Source organism: Panthera tigris, chromosome D1, assembly GCF_018350195.1.
Source record: "Panthera tigris isolate Pti1 chromosome D1, P.tigris_Pti1_mat1.1, whole genome shotgun sequence".
NCBI lineage: Eukaryota > Metazoa > Chordata > Mammalia > Carnivora > Felidae > Panthera > Panthera tigris.
The window spans coordinates 111258725-111275517 of NC_056669.1; the positions used below are offsets into that span (position 1 = coordinate 111258725).

Here is a 16793-nt window from a genome sequence, read left to right on the forward strand (position 1 = left end):
GGGAAAATGGGACATGGGCATAAACAATGAATCATGGGAATCTACCCCCAAAGCCAAGAGCACACTGTCCACACTGTATATTAGCTAACTTGACAATAAATTTAAAAACACACACACACGCAAATATATTATCTTACAGTTCCATGGGTGAAATGTCTGACACAGGCCTCACGGGCTCTACGCTTTCCACCATCTTCAAGGACTAGGTCCCCGGGAAAATCCAGAATAATCTCCCCATCTCGGAAGCTGAATCTTCACCACATCTTCTGCCATATATTCTGTGTCTTCCCCATAAACTAACTTATTCACAATCCGGGAATTAGAATGTGGACATCTTATGGGCCATTCTACAGCCTAGCACATACCCCTTCCCATCAGGAAGGGATCTTTTTCTTTGGAAAAGACTAACTACCCCCAAGCAAAGCCCAGAGCCCCCGGATGTTTGAGAAAAGGCTTCCACACAACTGAGAGAGACCAAAACAAACAGAAAAAGTACCCAGGGGAAACCAAAATGATACAAGGAGAAAAGAAAGGAAATTCTTCTGCTCCTCGTCCTCACCAAGACGAGTTTGCCTCCAGGAAACCAGCAAATGCTTTTTTCTTGTTCTAAAAAGACACAACGCTAAGTGAAACAAAATATGTGAAACGGACTTGATCAAAATTTAAAATTTTTGTGCATCAAAGAACACAATCCACAGAGCATCCACCTACAGAATAGGAGAAAACATTTGCAAATTGTATTTTTTCATTTTAAAAAATTGTTTTAATGTTTATTTTTGAGAGAGAGAGAGAGAGAGAGAGAGAGACAGAATCTGAGGCAGGCTCCAGGCTCCGAGCTGTCAGCACAGAGCCCGACGCGGGGCTCGAACTCATGAATAGGGAGATCATGACCTGAGCCGAAGTCAGATGTGTAACCGACTGAGCCACCCAGGTACCCCTCATTTTTTCATTTTTTAAGTTTATTTATTTATTTTGAGAGGAAGAGAGTGAGCACAAGTAGGGAAGGGGCAGAGAGAACGAGAGACAGAATCCCAAGCAGTCTCCGCACCATCAGCGCAGAGCCCAAAGCGAGGCTCCAATTCACAAGCCCATGAGTACGTGACCTGAACTGCAATCGAGAGTTGGACGCCCGACTGACTGCATAACCGAGGCGCCCCGCAAATCGTATTTCTGATGAGGGATTCATATCCGGAATATATAAAGACTCTCCTCAACCTGAACAACAAAAACACAAGCAACCCAACGAAAAATGGACAAAACACTCGAACAGACGTTTCTCAAGAGAAGATACACGAATGGCCCACGGCACATGGACAGAGGCTCAGCATCAAGAGTCGTCAGGGAAATGCAAATTAAAACCCCAGTGAGACACCTTCTCACACCCGGGAGGATGGCGATTATCCAAAAAACAGAAAATAGTCAGTTAGCAAGAATGTGCAGAGGCCGAACCCTCAGGCACTGCTGGCAGGAATGTGAAATGGTGCAGCCGCTGTGGAGAACAGCATGGTTGTTTCTCAGAAACTTAAAAATAGAATCACCATATGACCCAGCAGATGCACTTCTAGGTATATGCACAAAAGAATTGGAGGCAGGGACTCAAAAAGATATTTGTACATCCATGTGCACCTGTGGCCTCGTGGGGAGTCCCCTCTGATCGGTTGACGGGGGAGAGAAGCCCCGGGCCTGGTTTACACACGGCTCTGCCCCCTGCACAGATGCAGACCGCTGCCCCTCTGCAGCTCCTCGCTGGACACCCCTGAAGGGCCCGGGGAAGGGACATCCTCCCGGGGCGCAGAACCGTGGGCAGCACACCCGGCCGTGCCCTCTGCCCGGAAGGAGAAGGGCCGGATGTGAGGTTACGCACCGATTCGTGGGCCGTGGCCAGTCTGGCTGGACGGTCAGGGACTTGGAAGGACCGTGACTGGGAAACTGATGACAAAGGAATTTGGGGAAGAGGCATGTGGCTAGCCACATCTGTGAATGCCCACCGAAGCGGGAGCTCGGCAGAGGGTTTCACAATCAGGTGGGTAGGATGACCCACTCCATGGACGCCAGCCAGCCCTGCCAGTGCCCGCTGGGCCGTGAACAAAGGGGCCGTGGTGGCAGAGAGGGAGGTGATGCGTGGCTCAGCATCATGGACTTCACCCGCCAAAGCCGACTGGCTCTGGTCACCAGTGCACGTCCAGTGTGCCAGCGGCCAAAACCCACATGGAGCCCTCACGCAGCACCATTCCCGGGGCGACCGGCCAGCCACCTGCCGGCAGGTGGATTGCACCTCACAGCTTCCGTCACGGAAAGGGCAGGGCTGTCCCTACTGGAAGAGACACTCTTTCGAGATACAGATCTGCCTTCTGTGTACGCTGTGTTCCACCAAATGACATCGTGGACTCCCAGGATGCTTCATCCGCCATCGTGGTGTTCCGCCAGCAGAGCTTTGACTCAGAAACTCGATCCACCGCAAATGAACCGTGGCCTTGGGTCCACACTCACATGGTGGGTCTTGCCACGGCTCCCGCCAACTGTGGCAGCTGCCATGACAGAACAGTGGCTCCATTACAGCCCCAGTGAGGTGGCAATGCCCGCCAGGGCTGGGACAGGCTTCTCTTGAAGGCCGTGCGTGCTCTGAGTCAGTGTCCAGCATGCGGGGCTGTGTCTCCCAGAGCCAGGATTCACGCGCCCAGGAGTCAAGGGGTGGAAACGGCAGGGGCCCCACTCACTACCAGTGACCCACTAGCAAAATGTTTGCGTCCCGTCCCCACGACCTTATGCTCACTGCCTAAGGTCTTAGCCGCAGAGGGATGTCTTCCATCAGAAGACACAACGATGGTTCCAATGGACTGCCCGCTCAGACTGCCACCTGGCCACCCTGGGCCCCTCATGCCCCTGAATCAACAGGCAGGGGAAGGAGGTATGGTATTGTTGGGAGTGACTGATCCTGACAACCAGGGGACACGGGATCGCTGCTCCACAGTGGGGGTAAGGAAGGAAGAGCATGTCTGGAACACAGCAGAGCCTATGGGCGTCTGTTAGTAGTACCACCCCTGGGATTGAGGTCGATGGAAAACTACGACGGCCCAACCCAGGGAGGACCAGCAATGGTCCAGACCCTCCAGGAAGGAAGCGCTGAGTGGCTCCACCAGGTTAAGAACGACAACCATCTGGGGTGCTTGCTGAGGGTGTGCAGGCGGAGGGGGCAGTGGAAGAAGGGAGCTACAAACACCAGCGATGACCATAGGACCTACTGGTCTTCACAAAAGTGAGGACTGTAATGGTCATGAGTATTTCCTCCTGATTTTTCTATGAATATGTGTGTGTGCGTGTGTGTGTGTGCGCGTGTATGCGCACACTGGTGAAAGAAATCAAAGAAAACCCAAATAAATGGAGAGACATACCATGTTCATGGATTGGAAGATCCAATATGGTAAAAGACATTAATTCTCCCCAAACTGATCTATGGATTTAACGCAATTCCTATTAAAAAATCCCGGCAAGTTTTCTGGACAGAGACAAGCTTATTTTTGAATTGATACGGAAAGACACAGAACCTAGAATAAAGCCGAATAAAGTCAGAGGAATTGCTCTACACAAAATTAAGGTTTCCCATATAGTAACAACAAAGCATGGTCTTGGTGGGGGATAGAATCGTAGATCAGTGAAGCAGAACAGAGAAAATCGAAGGAAAACAAATGTGCTTGCTGGAGTTTTGGCAAGAGCATTCCAACAGGGACAAGGATGGCTTTCCAACAGATGGTGCAGGAGCGATTAGACACCTACAGGCAAAGCAAAACAAAACAACCTAAACACTACACTTTGTACAAAAACTAACCCAAGATGGATCACAGAATGACACAAAACTGGAACACTTTTAGAAAAAATATATACAGGAGAAATATTTGGGACCCAGGGGTAGGCCAAGGGATCCTAGACTTGATACCAAAGGCATAATCCATAAAAGGAAAATTAAATAAAAGTGAAATCTTCTGCTGTATGAAAGATCGCATAAAGAGAATAAACAGACAAGCCTCAGACAGCGAGGCGGTGGGTCAGGCATGGGTATAGTTGTGCCAAGGGAGATTCAAATTAACCACACCTTATGTAAGAGTCACTCATTAACATCTTGTGAGCACCTATCAAGCTCCAGCCAGTGTCCTTGGCACTTGGAGTCCCTGCCTCACATTCTGGCAGGAGAGATGGGGAAAAGCTGCAGAGCAGGAAACCAAGTATATGGTGAATCAGGAGACAAGGGACACGTAAGGAACAAAGAAACCCTAGCAGGGTTCGCAGGTAGGGGTGTCGTTTGACCCTCCTTGGTTCACATCCTGCCTCGAGGGGCTTCGTGGGCTCCTCCACTTCTCCCACACAGCTGGACACCCCAGAGCTCAGCTCTTGACCCTCTGTTGTGTCCGCTCTCTTCACATAGGTGACCTCATCTTGCTCTAAATACTATACGAGTCAGGGCTCGCCAGAGAAACAGAACCGGTAGGATATACAGTGATCTATACAAGAGAAGATGTATTACAAAAATTGGCTCAATGAGCACCTGAGTGGCTCAGTCAGTTGGGTATCCAACTCTTCATTTTGGCTCAGTTCATGATCTCAGGGTCGTGGGATCACACCCCACATCAGGCTCTGCACTGACAGTTCAGAGCCTGCTTGGGATTCTCTCTCTCTCTCTCTCTCTCTCTCTCTCTCTGCTCCTCTCCCTCACTTGCTCTCTCTAAAATAAAATTTAAATTTAAAAAAAAATGCTCATCTGTTACAAAAACACCTTCAGACGCACCCAGAATCATGGTTGACCCCTATCCGGACAGCCCTTAGCCCAGCCAAGTTGACACATAAAATTAACTATCATAAACACCATCTGTCTGCTGAATACTCCCAAATCCACATCTCTGTCTGTCTGTTGAGCATCCGACTCTTGACTTCGGCTCAGGTCATGATCCAAGGGTCATGAGATTGAGCCCTGAGTCAGGCTCCACCTTGAACACTATGCCTGCCTAAGATTCTTTCTCTCCCTCTCCTTCTGCCTCTCCTCTGCCTTCTCTCTCTCTCTCAAAAAAACAAACAAGAAACTTATTTTTCTTGTTCTTCTGCCCATAAAAGCCTTCTGTTGTGTATACTCAGCTCCCCAAAGCTCCTTTCTACTTGCTACATGGAATGCTGTCTGGCTCACAAACTGTTGAACGAAAGTCAATTCAATCCTCAAGTTTACTCGGTTGAATATTGTTTTATTTAACAGTGGAAAGAATCGAAATGTCCATGAGCTGATGACGGGATATACAAATGTGGTCTATCCACACAATGGACTATTGACCCATTAAAAAAGAATGAAGCACTGTCACCTGCTACAACGTGGCTGGACCTTGAAAACACTTTGTTCAGTGAAAGAAAGCAGGCAGCAAAGGCCACCTAGTGTATGGTCCCATTTCTATGAAATGTCCAGAACAGCCAAATCCAAAAATGCAGAAAATAAAGGAGTGGCTATCAGGGGCTGAGGGGAGGAGGAGGGAAAGGAAGAGGTTGCTAATGGGTAGCAGGTTTCTACCGGGACCGATGAAAATGTTCTAGAAGTAGCTAATGGTGAGGTTTGCACAACCGTAGGACTATACTAGAATGTACCCTTTAAACGGGTGAGTTGTGTGGGTTGTGAATGGTCTCAATTAAATATACGTATATATTTTAGATGCTTATTTAGTTAGTTATTTGAGAGAGGGAGAGCGAGAGCGAGAGCGAGAGCGAGTACCAGGGGAGGGGTAGAGAGAGATCTGAGAGAGACAGAGAGACAGAGAGAATCCCAAGCCGGTTCCTTGCGGGGGCGGAGGGGTGGGGGTGGGGGGAGCGGCTCTATCTCACCAAAGGTGAGATCATGACCTGAGCGGAAATCAAGTGTTGGATGGTTAACGACTGAGCCACCCGGCCCCACCCCCCGCCCCGCCCCACCCTTTATTTTATTTTATTTTTTTAAGGTAACTCGGACGGCCTCACTCCTCTGCTCACACTGCTGCGGCTCCATCTCAGGGGCAGTAAAGCCTGGTCTGCACCTGACCCTTGAGGCCCCCTCCTAGTCTGCCCCTCCCCTCTCCGGCACCCCCTGCATCCCCCACCCCCACCCCCCACCCCGCTCTGCTCCAGACCCACGGGTCTCCCAGCTGCTCCTAGAACCTGCACCTTCACCTGCCCCCGCCTGCCCTCTTTCCCCCACACCTGCCTCTGGCCCCCGCACCTGCACCTGCACCTGCGCCCGCACCTGCAAGCCTGTTCTGACCGCCCCCTCTAATCATGTCCCCACCTGGGCACTCCCCATCCCCGTATCCTCTTCGCCCGGGCTCTCATTAACTTCCGGCATACTGCACGACTTTCTTATCTGGCTTCTGTCAGCTTGAGAACCAAGGACTTAACTCCAGGCAGAGGGGCACTTCTACTCTTTGTTCCCAAATGTGTCCCCCGCACCTACTGCCTGGCCTACAGTAGGCTTTCCAGAAGTACTAGAAACATTAAAAAGCATACATGACCGAAGCTTTCAAAATCAAATATTAACCACATCCAACGTTAGCGCTTCAATAAACCTCTATTTCGAACGCGAGCCACAGGGCGCTCCGAAGGACCCGTTCTGACTTGCACTTTCACAAACGTTGACGATAAATGCGTGTATCGTCGGCATCTGCAGCGCAACGCCGCCCGGGCAACGCGGGCCTACCTTCCCCGCCCCCGCTCGGGTCCGGGAACCGCCCCCCGGACCGCCCGCCGGACCCCACGCGGCGGGAGAACGGCCGCAGCGCGCAGGCGCAGACGCCCTCCCGGCCCCGCGCCGCCCGTTCTCCAGGGGCGCCCCCTGGCGGCGGCCGGGCGCCTTCCGGGCGGAGACGGCTACGGTAGGGCCCGGGGCGCACGCGTGGGTCCCGGGGTTCTCGCGAGATTTCGGGGAAGTGGCCTCTGGCGTGGACTTCCGGTGGTGGGGCCCCGGGCGCTGGGCGCGTCAGGGGGAATCCGGGAGCGGTGGGGCCGCGGGGCCGCCGAGAGGGCCGCGGGGCGGAGCGGGGCGCTGCGCGGAGGGCCGGGCTGGGCCGGGCCCCGCCGTGGCCCGCCGCCATGGACCCGTTCCTGGTGCTGCTGCACTCGGTGTCGGCCGGCCTGTCGAGCAGCGAGCTGACCGAGCTCAAGTTCTTGTGCCAGAGCCGAGTGGGCAAGAGGAAGCTGGAGCGCGTGCAGTGCGGCCTCGACCTCTTCTCCGTGCTGCTCGAGCAGAACGAGCTGGACCGCGAGCGCACCGGGCTGCTGCGCGAGCTGCTCTCCTCCCTGCGGCGCCAGGACCTGCTGGGGCGCCTGGACAGCTTCGAGGCGGGCGCGGCGGCCGAGGTCTCGTCGGAGGAGCGAGGTGGGCGCGGGGGCCGGGGGGGCCCGGAGGCGGGTAACCGGTCCTGGGGGGGGGGGAGCGGGCGAAACGCCCAGTTCGCAGATGGGAGAGCCAGAATCCCAAAAGCTCACGTACTGTGTCTGGGTTGCAAAACGTGAACACATACACACCCCGATTCTTCTGGGTTAGTTGGAAGTGACTCCGGTTAAGGGAAGGGTGTTGCCCACCTCCTCTGGGTAGAGAGGAGTGGACAGAGAGGGGGGTCAGGAGCCAGGGGAACCTGCCCCGCTGCTTTTGGTTTCATTCTGCCTCTGGGAATGCCCCAGCTGACCCTTTACCGCCGTGTGAGCGCCGGAAAATGGCTCTTGGGCAGGGGTTTAGTGCCCCCGACACTTCACGTACTTAATTTTCGCGGTAGCCAGCAGTTAGGTCCTGCCGTCTAGTCCTATCCCGGTCTTACAAGCCAGAGGACAGTGGCTGGGACGCGTTAAGTGACTTGCCTAAGATACACTGCCAGTACCTACCAAGGACTCAACTGAGGCGGCCTGGGGTACGCGGGCGGTATTAGAATTCCGTTTCCAGGGACACTCAGTTGAGGAGGAGGTCGTTAACGTGATACATTTAAGAAGCAGTCCCCAAAATACAGGCGATCACATTTTAGATTTACGCGTGTCCGTGTGTGTATGTATGTTGCAGGAGAGCGCGCCAGAGGTGAGCAGGTGTGGGCGGGTTGATACGGGGTGACTCTTCGTCTTTCGAGGATGACAGTGTAGCCTAGCGGTTGGGAGTGGACCCTGGCACGAGGCCATCAGGGTTTCACTGTCTGGCTGTGCTGTTGTCTAGCTGTATGACCTCAGGAAAATCACTGGGCTTCCCTGTGTCCCTCCCCCTTCTCCAGCTTCTGGGGGCCGCGGACATTCATTCTTTGGCTTATGGCCACGTGTCTCCAGTCTCTGCCTCCGTGGGCACGTGGCTCCCTCTTCTGTGTACTTACAAGGATTCTTGTCACTGGATTTGGGGCCTACCTGGATAATCCAGGATGATCTCCCAAGATCCTCAACTGAATCACATCTGCAAAGACCCTTTTCCAAATAGATCACCGTTCACAGTTCCGGGGATTTGACGTGACCTGGGGGCCACCGTTCAACCCACGACAGGCCCTCCCTCCGCTTCCCCTGTCCCGAGCAGTTAGCTCCACGACGACCCCTTCCGCGACGCCCCAGCCAGCACGTCTTTGGCAGGCCGCACCTCCTGAGGAGCGGTTTGGGAGTGGGGTTGGGACAGGGTTGGAGGCCACCCTTGGGCTTTCCGGGACGTTCTTCCCCCGGCCCCTGCACTCCTGGATGCCTTCAGCCTGCACGGGAGGACCTCTTGTCTACCCAGCGCTTAGGTTGGCCCTGAGGAGCCCACTGAGAAAGTAGGGTTACCTGTCTTCTAGAGGGCTCCCCAACTCCTGGTAGATCGTTTTGTTCTTTCCACAGACCTGCGTGCAGCCTTCGACATCATATGTGATCACGTGGGGAAGGACTGGAGAAGGCTGGCCCGCCAGCTTCGCGTGTCTGACGCCATGATCGACGCCATCGAGGAGAAGTATCCCCGCAATCTGACGGAGCAGGTGAGGGAGTCGCTGAGAGTCTGGAAGAACCTCCACAAGGAGGACCCGGCTGTGTCCCACCTGCTGAGGGCGCTCAGGGCCTGCCAGCTGAACCTGGTGGCCGACCTCATCGAGGACGATCAGCAGGCCCGGAGCCTCGAGAGCGAGACCAGTCGAGGTGGCGGCACCGGCACCGCGTCCCTGACGTCACGGGACTCAGATAGGCCGTCCTCGGGGGTCCCCTGGTGACCCAGCGGCCCTTCCCCGGGGGCCTGAGGGCATCGGCACAGCCCGAACTTTGGTTCCCCCGCCAAGCTTGACCACGTGCCTTCCATGCGCCAGTGCCGTGAAGTCCTAGCCGTGAGCCGGGACGAGGGACCCGGCGCCCGAGGCCCAGAGTGGCGTCTCCATCAGAGCTGGCATTCACTGAGCATTTGCTCTGTGCCAGACGGGACTCGGGCGCGTACAGATGCTTTCGTTCGTTCCTCATGGTCGCCCCCGAGAGGGGGAGTCTGTTGTCCCATTAAATGAGGCCCTGCGGGAGGAAGTTTGGGATCCACATCCAGCACACAGAGGGACGTAAAAGTCAGCGTCGTCACTGTCGTCACCATACAGGTGGGGGGACAGTGCCGAGGCCCGCGGCCGGGCGGTCGGCAGCCGTGGGAAAGCAGGGAGTTGAGCCGGGGCCGTGAGGCTCCAGCGTCCACACGGGCCCACAGGGTCGTTCTGTTGCTCCCAGAGCCGGCCAGAGGCTTTGAGGCCGTCCGTGTAGACCCGTGTACCCGGACAGGTGGCGTGGGGAAAGCTGGTGGGCTCGTGGCCCTTGCGTGTGTCAAGGGACAGCAAGGCTTATGAGGACGGCCGGGAATAACACTGTTAAGTGCTCAGGGATGATGGGTACAGAGTCCGTGCTCTACAGATGTTCGTTCTTAGAACTATTATGACTTCAAAATCATGACTATCAAAATCACTGTTCTGATAACGGATTTTAGCCAGGGAGCTGGATCCTGTAATTGTAAAGACGGTCTTTGTGCTTCGGAGGTAATCCTATTAAAGCCTGTGCCTGTACAGTGAGAAGCTGCACAATACAGAGAATTTCCCTCCCTGACGATGATCTCGTTTCTCATGTTCTCGAAAGTCCCGTCGGGTCAGTTTCAACATCCCTTGTGGCTTATCTGAGGCTGAGCTGGGAACGGCATGGCCGCTCTTCATAACGGTTCCAGGAGCCGCCAGCAAGGGAGCTTTTGCCACCTCTCGCCAGCCCCTGGCCCGCCTGTCTCTGAGAGGCACCAGAGAGTCGCGTGGCTGTCCCTCGTTCGGGCCTTCTGGCCACGGCCTTGAGAAAGCCACCCGTGATGTCCTTCCGTGCCACCTTGACCTTAGGCTAGACCAGGCGGCCCTCTCGGCAGACCCCGGACACCTGGCCGGGAGCACAGGTGTCAACCAGTTCCCGGGTTCGGGCGCTGCCAGGGGGCTGAGCCAGTCTGGGGCCCGTGCCACCGCGGCCTGGCCCTGCGTCGTGTGCCGGGCGTGTGCCCCACGTGCCAGCGCACCTGCCTCTTGGAGCCTGGGTCAGAGCCGGTTCTGCGGGTAACAGACATCGTCACGGCCCGTAACTGTCGGCGGCTTTGCTGACAAGTAGCTTTGGGCAGCAGGTTTTCCGGAAGATGTGCCCCTACCTGTAGGACAGGCGGACTTCAGAGGTCCTCCGTCCCCTCAAAGCCGCTGAGATGTGCAAGTGCCCAGATACCCTGACATCCACCCTGTGCCCCCCTACGTGCCTCCCACCCCTGGAAGGAGCCCCCGACCCTCTACACCAGGTGCTCTGATAGGGGCCTTGACCTGTGATTCCCGCACGGGGAATTTTCCGCGGCTCTGCCGCTGCGTCCCGTCTCAGTCCCGCGCGTGGTGAGGCACCGGGGTGGCCCTGGCACCCCTGTGCATGTGGTGAGTGGGGAGGAGCACGGGCTCTGGAGCAGCCTCACGGGACCTCCTCTCCAGGCCCAGATCTGAGCTCCGAGACTCGGGGAAGACGGCGGGTGAGGAGAGTCTCCGTCCTGCTCTGCGGGGCCGTGCGCGCCACCCGCTCCCCAGGACCCGCCAGCTGGGTGCCGCCGGGGCAGAGCCCTGGGGCCCGGTGACGGGGGTGAACCTGCCCGACAAGCTGCCCCCGGGAGATGGTGGCTCAAGGCCAGACGGAAGCACGGGTCCCACGTCGGTGGCCAGGAGGCCCCCGCCGAAACCAGCGCGGGGCCGGGCATCGAGGGGCCACGGCAGGGCCAGCCGTCTGCCCGCGGGTCCCCTGCCTCGCGGGACGAAGGGAGAGTGTGTGGCTTGCGGCAGAAGCACAGGGCTGGTGTGGGCGCGGCGGGCGGGGAGACCCACGGCAGACGTTTGAGAACGGTGGTTTTTTGGGTGATATTTAGACTTCCTGTATCGTCCACGTTTTCTGTACTTGTGTTTTCGTCATCCACCAGATACAGGTAACGGGTGTGCCCTGGGCCGTCAGGCGGGAGAGGCCCCAGAGAGCAGGGGAGCAGGGGGGCTTTCCAGTCTGACCCGGGTCGGGTCCCGGCCTCACCACCTTCAGAAGCGACCGCTAGATAAGAATCAGGCGCTTGCCCAAGTGCGTGGTGGCTTCTTCCTCAGGCACCTTAAACGTGAGCGGTGACATTTCACCCAGAGCCCCACAGGTTTGTCGAGAGGCTCTTCCGGTCCCTGTGACCTCACCGCACTTGAGCCCGGCCTGTGGCCTCTGGTCCTGGGATGTCTTCCCACCCCCCCCCCACCCCCGGGTGATTAGAAACACTGCTTCGGGGTAGAAGGTCCTCTGGGTCTATGGTAACCGCTGCTGGGACAGAGCTGATTGACATCTGATCAGAACCATGACCTTTGTGACGACCAGCGGCTACCAGGTTTAGACAGGAATTTCTCGCGGCAGCTTCACAAAAAAAGACGATCCGTGTTCCATTTATGTGTTTTGCGAATTTTTGGGGGGTGACACGTATGCCTCCAGCGAAGGTGTGCGCAAGTCACGTGGCTGACGTGGAAAGTAAGGTTAGAGCCGCATTTTGCGACTTGGTTCTTTTTGTCCTGAGAAAGATGCGGGGAAAGGCCCAAACGTATGTGCTTTTGGGGAGATTTCAGGCCGGCGAAAGGGAGTTTAGTCACGTGTTTCCTGGAACGAGGGGTCAACCCCCTAGTCTCACGGCCCCGCAGATGTCCCCACATCACCCCCCTCCCGACCTCCCCTTCCGCCCTCGCCGCAGCGGGCCCTGCTGGGTTATGGACGTGGGTGCCCAGGGAGCTCCTTCAGTCACCCCCCCCGCAGGCCCTTCCGGGCTCCGGCACGGAGGCAGGGGTTGAGGCCGTCACACTTCCGCCTTCCTCCGTCGCGTCTCCCCAGCAGCCCAGGACCACTACCCACCCCCCACCCCCCCCCCGCCTGAGTGGCACCTGCAAGGTCCCGGGTGCCGCCCACGGTGTTTCTCTGAGGCCCCCAGACGCACAGTGTCAGCTGCCTGGGGCCACACCTTCTGCCATGCTAGCGAGCGTTCCCAGGCCCCAGGGGTGAGGTCACGGGCACCACGAGTCAGACGTTATTCTGCCCACCACACTCAGACTTGGCATCCGCCCCCACCTGTGCCCAGTTCTGTGCCCGGCACCGTGATCTACCCGGCTGCCTGAAGGAGCGGGCCGGGCCCCCTCCTGCCTGGGGCTCGCTCCCACACCAACTCCAGGCTACCTCCCGAGCCTCTCCTTTCCACCCCCCTTCTGCCTCCCCCCACGACGCCCTACCCCTTCCCGGGAAACACCCTCCATCAGCAGCCAGAAACAAGCAGAATCATACTCCAGACCCCTGACTATTCTTAGAAATGGCAAGCTCCCCGCGTATTTTTAGTTTTCTGTTTGTATTTCCATGAGAACTACTCTGAGTCACCTTGCCGACTGCTTTCTAACCACATGACTCTGTGTGCATCACGTTCAGAAGCCGCCAGCATGACCGGGAGCAGCACGTGTGCACGTGAAGGTGGCCGGTCACCCCACATCTGCCGAGGGACCGGCAGAATTTCCACAGGGAAAACGTGCAGTTGAGATCCACCTGCCTTGAAGGAGCCGCCCTCAGCTTCGTAAGTCACCGAGTTAAGACACTGTGGCAAGAGTCACACGTAGGTATCAACCACCTGAATCGTCACCAAGGAACAGAGACCCATTCAGTGCCAGAATGGAGTCCTCCTTGAGCCAGAGCCACGTGACCTGTGGACGAGGCTTTCGTGGCATGGCTGGAGTGGAAAACCATCGTGGGCCTTTCGAGTCACCCGAGGCGTCAGGTGCGAGGCCTCTCGATGTCCCAAACCTGCCTGTAGACACTAGGTGACCATCTTGCTTCAGCAAAACGTGTTTCATGGGTCAGAGCAGCTGGAGACAGTAGAGTTCGGGACGTGGAGGCTGGGGATGGTCATGCAAGATCGTGAATGTGGTCGGTGGCACTTAAAAATGGCCGGAAGTGTGAATTTTACGTACATTCTACCATTAAAAATCACATTAAATTAACGATGCATTTAATTACAATATTAGTCCAAATTGTGTGTGTGTTGTGGGCTTCTCTCTCCCTGATTTGTAATTCTGTTGGCATTTTGTAGTTCATGAGGACAGAAGCGTGAGCTTCTATCTGACCTTATGTGCGTACGTATTGAGGTAACACGATTATAAATAAAATCTTGCTCATCGCTGGGAGACCGGGTCCCGGCCCTTCCTCCCAAAGGGGTTTCTGGCTGGAGAAACCCAGCTCCAAGGGTCCCCGGGCCCCGAGGATCGAGCTCTTCTCTTCTGCAGCGTCATGACGCGGGAGGGTTGCCTGGCCCTGAACACCCACCCTCATCCGCTGTGTCCTCCACCTGTACCTGCGTCCCTAGTGGGCCTGAGGCCCTGCTCAGACACCCCGTCGGATGGCAGCCTCGCCTGCCTGCGGCCCCCGCTCCCCTGAGCGCGCAGCAGGGAGGCAGTCGGGCTGTGACACCGGCTGGGGTGGATGCGGGCCGGCCGGCAGCCTTCTCTCTGGGGCCAGGCCACCCCTCTGCCCATCGCTGATGCCAGTGCCCCCAGCCAGCGTGTCCCAGGGTGACCGAGACCCAGGATTTGCCTAGTCCCGTGGAGGTCCATCCGGGGACCCGAGGAGGTGCCTCCCACGCCCTGAGTCACCGCAGGCCACCCCAAGGGTCCCTCCCGCCAGGCGGGGTCGCAGCCACGTGCATAAGAGCGCACACCTCGTGGCTGTGGGCTGTCCGCTCCGTTCACGCGTCCATCCATCCATGCGTCCGCCCAGTAGATCCCTAGCGAAGGGCTAACGGCTGGGACTCGGCTGTCCCTGCGCCCTTGCAGCTGGGTGAGCCCACAGTGGCGCCCCAACTCCACCCTCCCTTCTCACCTGAGAAGCCCCGCCCCCCCCAGCCCAGGGCTGCCGCAAGACTCAGAGACGCGGTGTCGTGTCCGGGAGTGACGGGCACATCGTAAAGGCCACTAAATGCTATTTTCATTGTTCCTGAGTGGCGGCACGTTTTAAAAAGACTTGTCTTTATACCAGGTTGGCTGGGTCAAAACACTCGTGAGTCACAGGTTCGATCCTGGAGGTCTTGGAGGCTCCGACGCTGTCTGGGGAACCAGCCCCCGTGCCTCTCAGCCGGCCGCCGAGTCCTGTCAGTGGGTTCATATTAGGACAGCGGGAATGAGGAGTCCTGTGTCGTCTGGCCTCACTGGTGCTGTCTGTGCCCCAGACCATAAACCAAAGACTACAGGAAACAGAAAATGCACATAGATCGACAAGAGTAGGAGACTCAGTCATCTGTCACCTTTCAGGGAGGCACAGTCTCCCCAGAAGGCTGGCCTGCAGAGTCCACTGCCCGGGTTCGGGTCCCAGCTCTGCTGTCCTGTGATCACAGTGACAGCACAGCCAGGGACGAATCTCACAGTCGCTAAATCAACTCGCCCCGCCTCGGGGCTCCCTGTCTCATGAGCTACCACTCTTTCAAGAAACTCTTTAAGCCAGTTTGGATGTTCTGGTATTTGCAGTGAAGGGGATCACATGGGAATTTAGACTATGATAAAGATGATGTTTCAAATGAGAAAAAAATGAGCCACAGGGTAGGGTCTGTAGGGAGAGGTCATTGGGCCCTTACCTCCCTCCTTCTGCGGTGAAGCCCAGGCCACGGGAGGTGTGGAGGGGGAAGCCGTGAAGCAAGACTGGGCCGGTGTCTTCGTCATCTGGAACAGGAAGTGGAGGACCATCAGATAAAAGACTTCAACAGCGCAGGAAAGAGTATCCAATGGAAAAAAGACAGTCTCTTCAGCAAGTGGTGCTGGGAAAACTGGACAGCGACACGCAGAAAAATGAAGCTGGACCACTTTCTTACACCAGACACAAAATAAAATGGGTGAAAGACCTAAACGTAAGACGGGAAGCCATCAAAATCCTCGAGGAGAAAGCAGGCAAAAACCTCTTTGACCTTGGCCACGGCAACTTCTTACTCAACATGTCTCTGGAGGCAAGGGAAACAAAAGCAAAAATGAACTATTGGGACCTCATCAAGATAAAAACCTGCGCAGCAAAGGAAACAATCAGCAAAACTGAAAGGCATCCGACAGAATGGGAGAAGATATTTGCAAGTGACGTATGAGATAAAGGGTCAGTATCCAAAATCTATAAAGATCGTATCAAACTCAACACCCAAAAAGCAAATAATCCAGTGAAGAAATGGGCAAAAGACATGAACAGATGCTTCCCCAAAGAAGACATCCAGATGGCCAACCGACACATGAAAAAATGCTCAACATCACTCATCATCAGGGAAAGACATCAAAACCACAATGAGATATCACCTTACGCCTGTCAGAATAGCTAACATTATCAGCTCAGGCAACAACAGATGTTGGCGAGGATGTAGAGAGAGAGGGTCTCTTTTGCACTGCTGGTGGGAATGCAAGCTGGTGCAGCCACTCTGGAAAACAGCAGGGAGGCTCCTCCAAAAACTAAAAATAGAACTACCCTACGACCCAGCAATCGCACTACGAGGCATTTATCCGTGGGATACAGGCGTGCTGTTTCGAAGGGACACACGCACCCCCATGTTTATAGCAGCACTATCGACAATAGCCAAAGGATGGAAAGAGCCCAAATGGCCATCAATGGATGAATGGATAAAGAGGATGTGGTGTATATATATACAATGGAATATTACTCAGCAATCAAAAAGAATGAAATCTTGCCATTTGCAACTATGTGGTTGGAACTGGAGGGTATTATGCTAAGTGAAATAAGTCAGTCAGAGAAAGACAAGTATCATGATTTCACTCATGTGGAATTTAAGAAACAAAACAGATGAGGGATGCCTGGGTGGCTCAGTCGGTTGAGTGTCCTACTCTTGATTTCAGCTCCAGTAATGATTTCGAGGTTCTTGAGTTCGAGCCCCTCATCAGGCTCTGTGCTGTCAGCACAGAGCCTGTGTGGGATTCTCCCTCTTTCCCTTTCTCTCTGCCTCTCTCTCTCTCTCTCTCTCTGTCTCAAAATGAGTAAACTTAAAAACAGATGAACATGGGGAAGGGAAGAAAAATAAGATAAAAACAGTGAGGCAAAGCCTAAGAGATACTTAAATACGGAGAACAAACAGGGTTGATGGAGGGAGGTGGGGGTGGGGGAGGTGACAGGCGTTAAGGAGGTGACGGGCATTAAGGAGGTTACTTGCTGTGATGAGCACTGGGTTCTACTCTGAAACTAACACTACGTGTGTTAACTAACTTGAATATTTTTTTAATTTTTTTTTAACATTTATTTATTTTTGAGAGAGAGAG

The 16793-nt window shown here is 55.4% G+C and overlaps 1 protein-coding gene across 1 annotated transcript; it reads left to right on the forward strand.

Moving 5' to 3' along the window:
- The first annotated feature begins 7009 nt into the window (after positions 1–7009).
- Positions 7010–12930, forward strand: FADD (Fas associated via death domain). The gene is made up of 2 exons (XM_042959055.1): positions 7010–7375; positions 8836–12930. The coding sequence occupies exons 1-2, from the start codon at positions 7090–7092 to the stop codon at positions 9195–9197; spliced, it is 648 nt and encodes a 215-aa protein (XP_042814989.1). The 5' UTR covers positions 7010–7089; the 3' UTR covers positions 9198–12930.
- The last annotated feature ends 3863 nt before the right edge of the window (positions 12931–16793 follow it).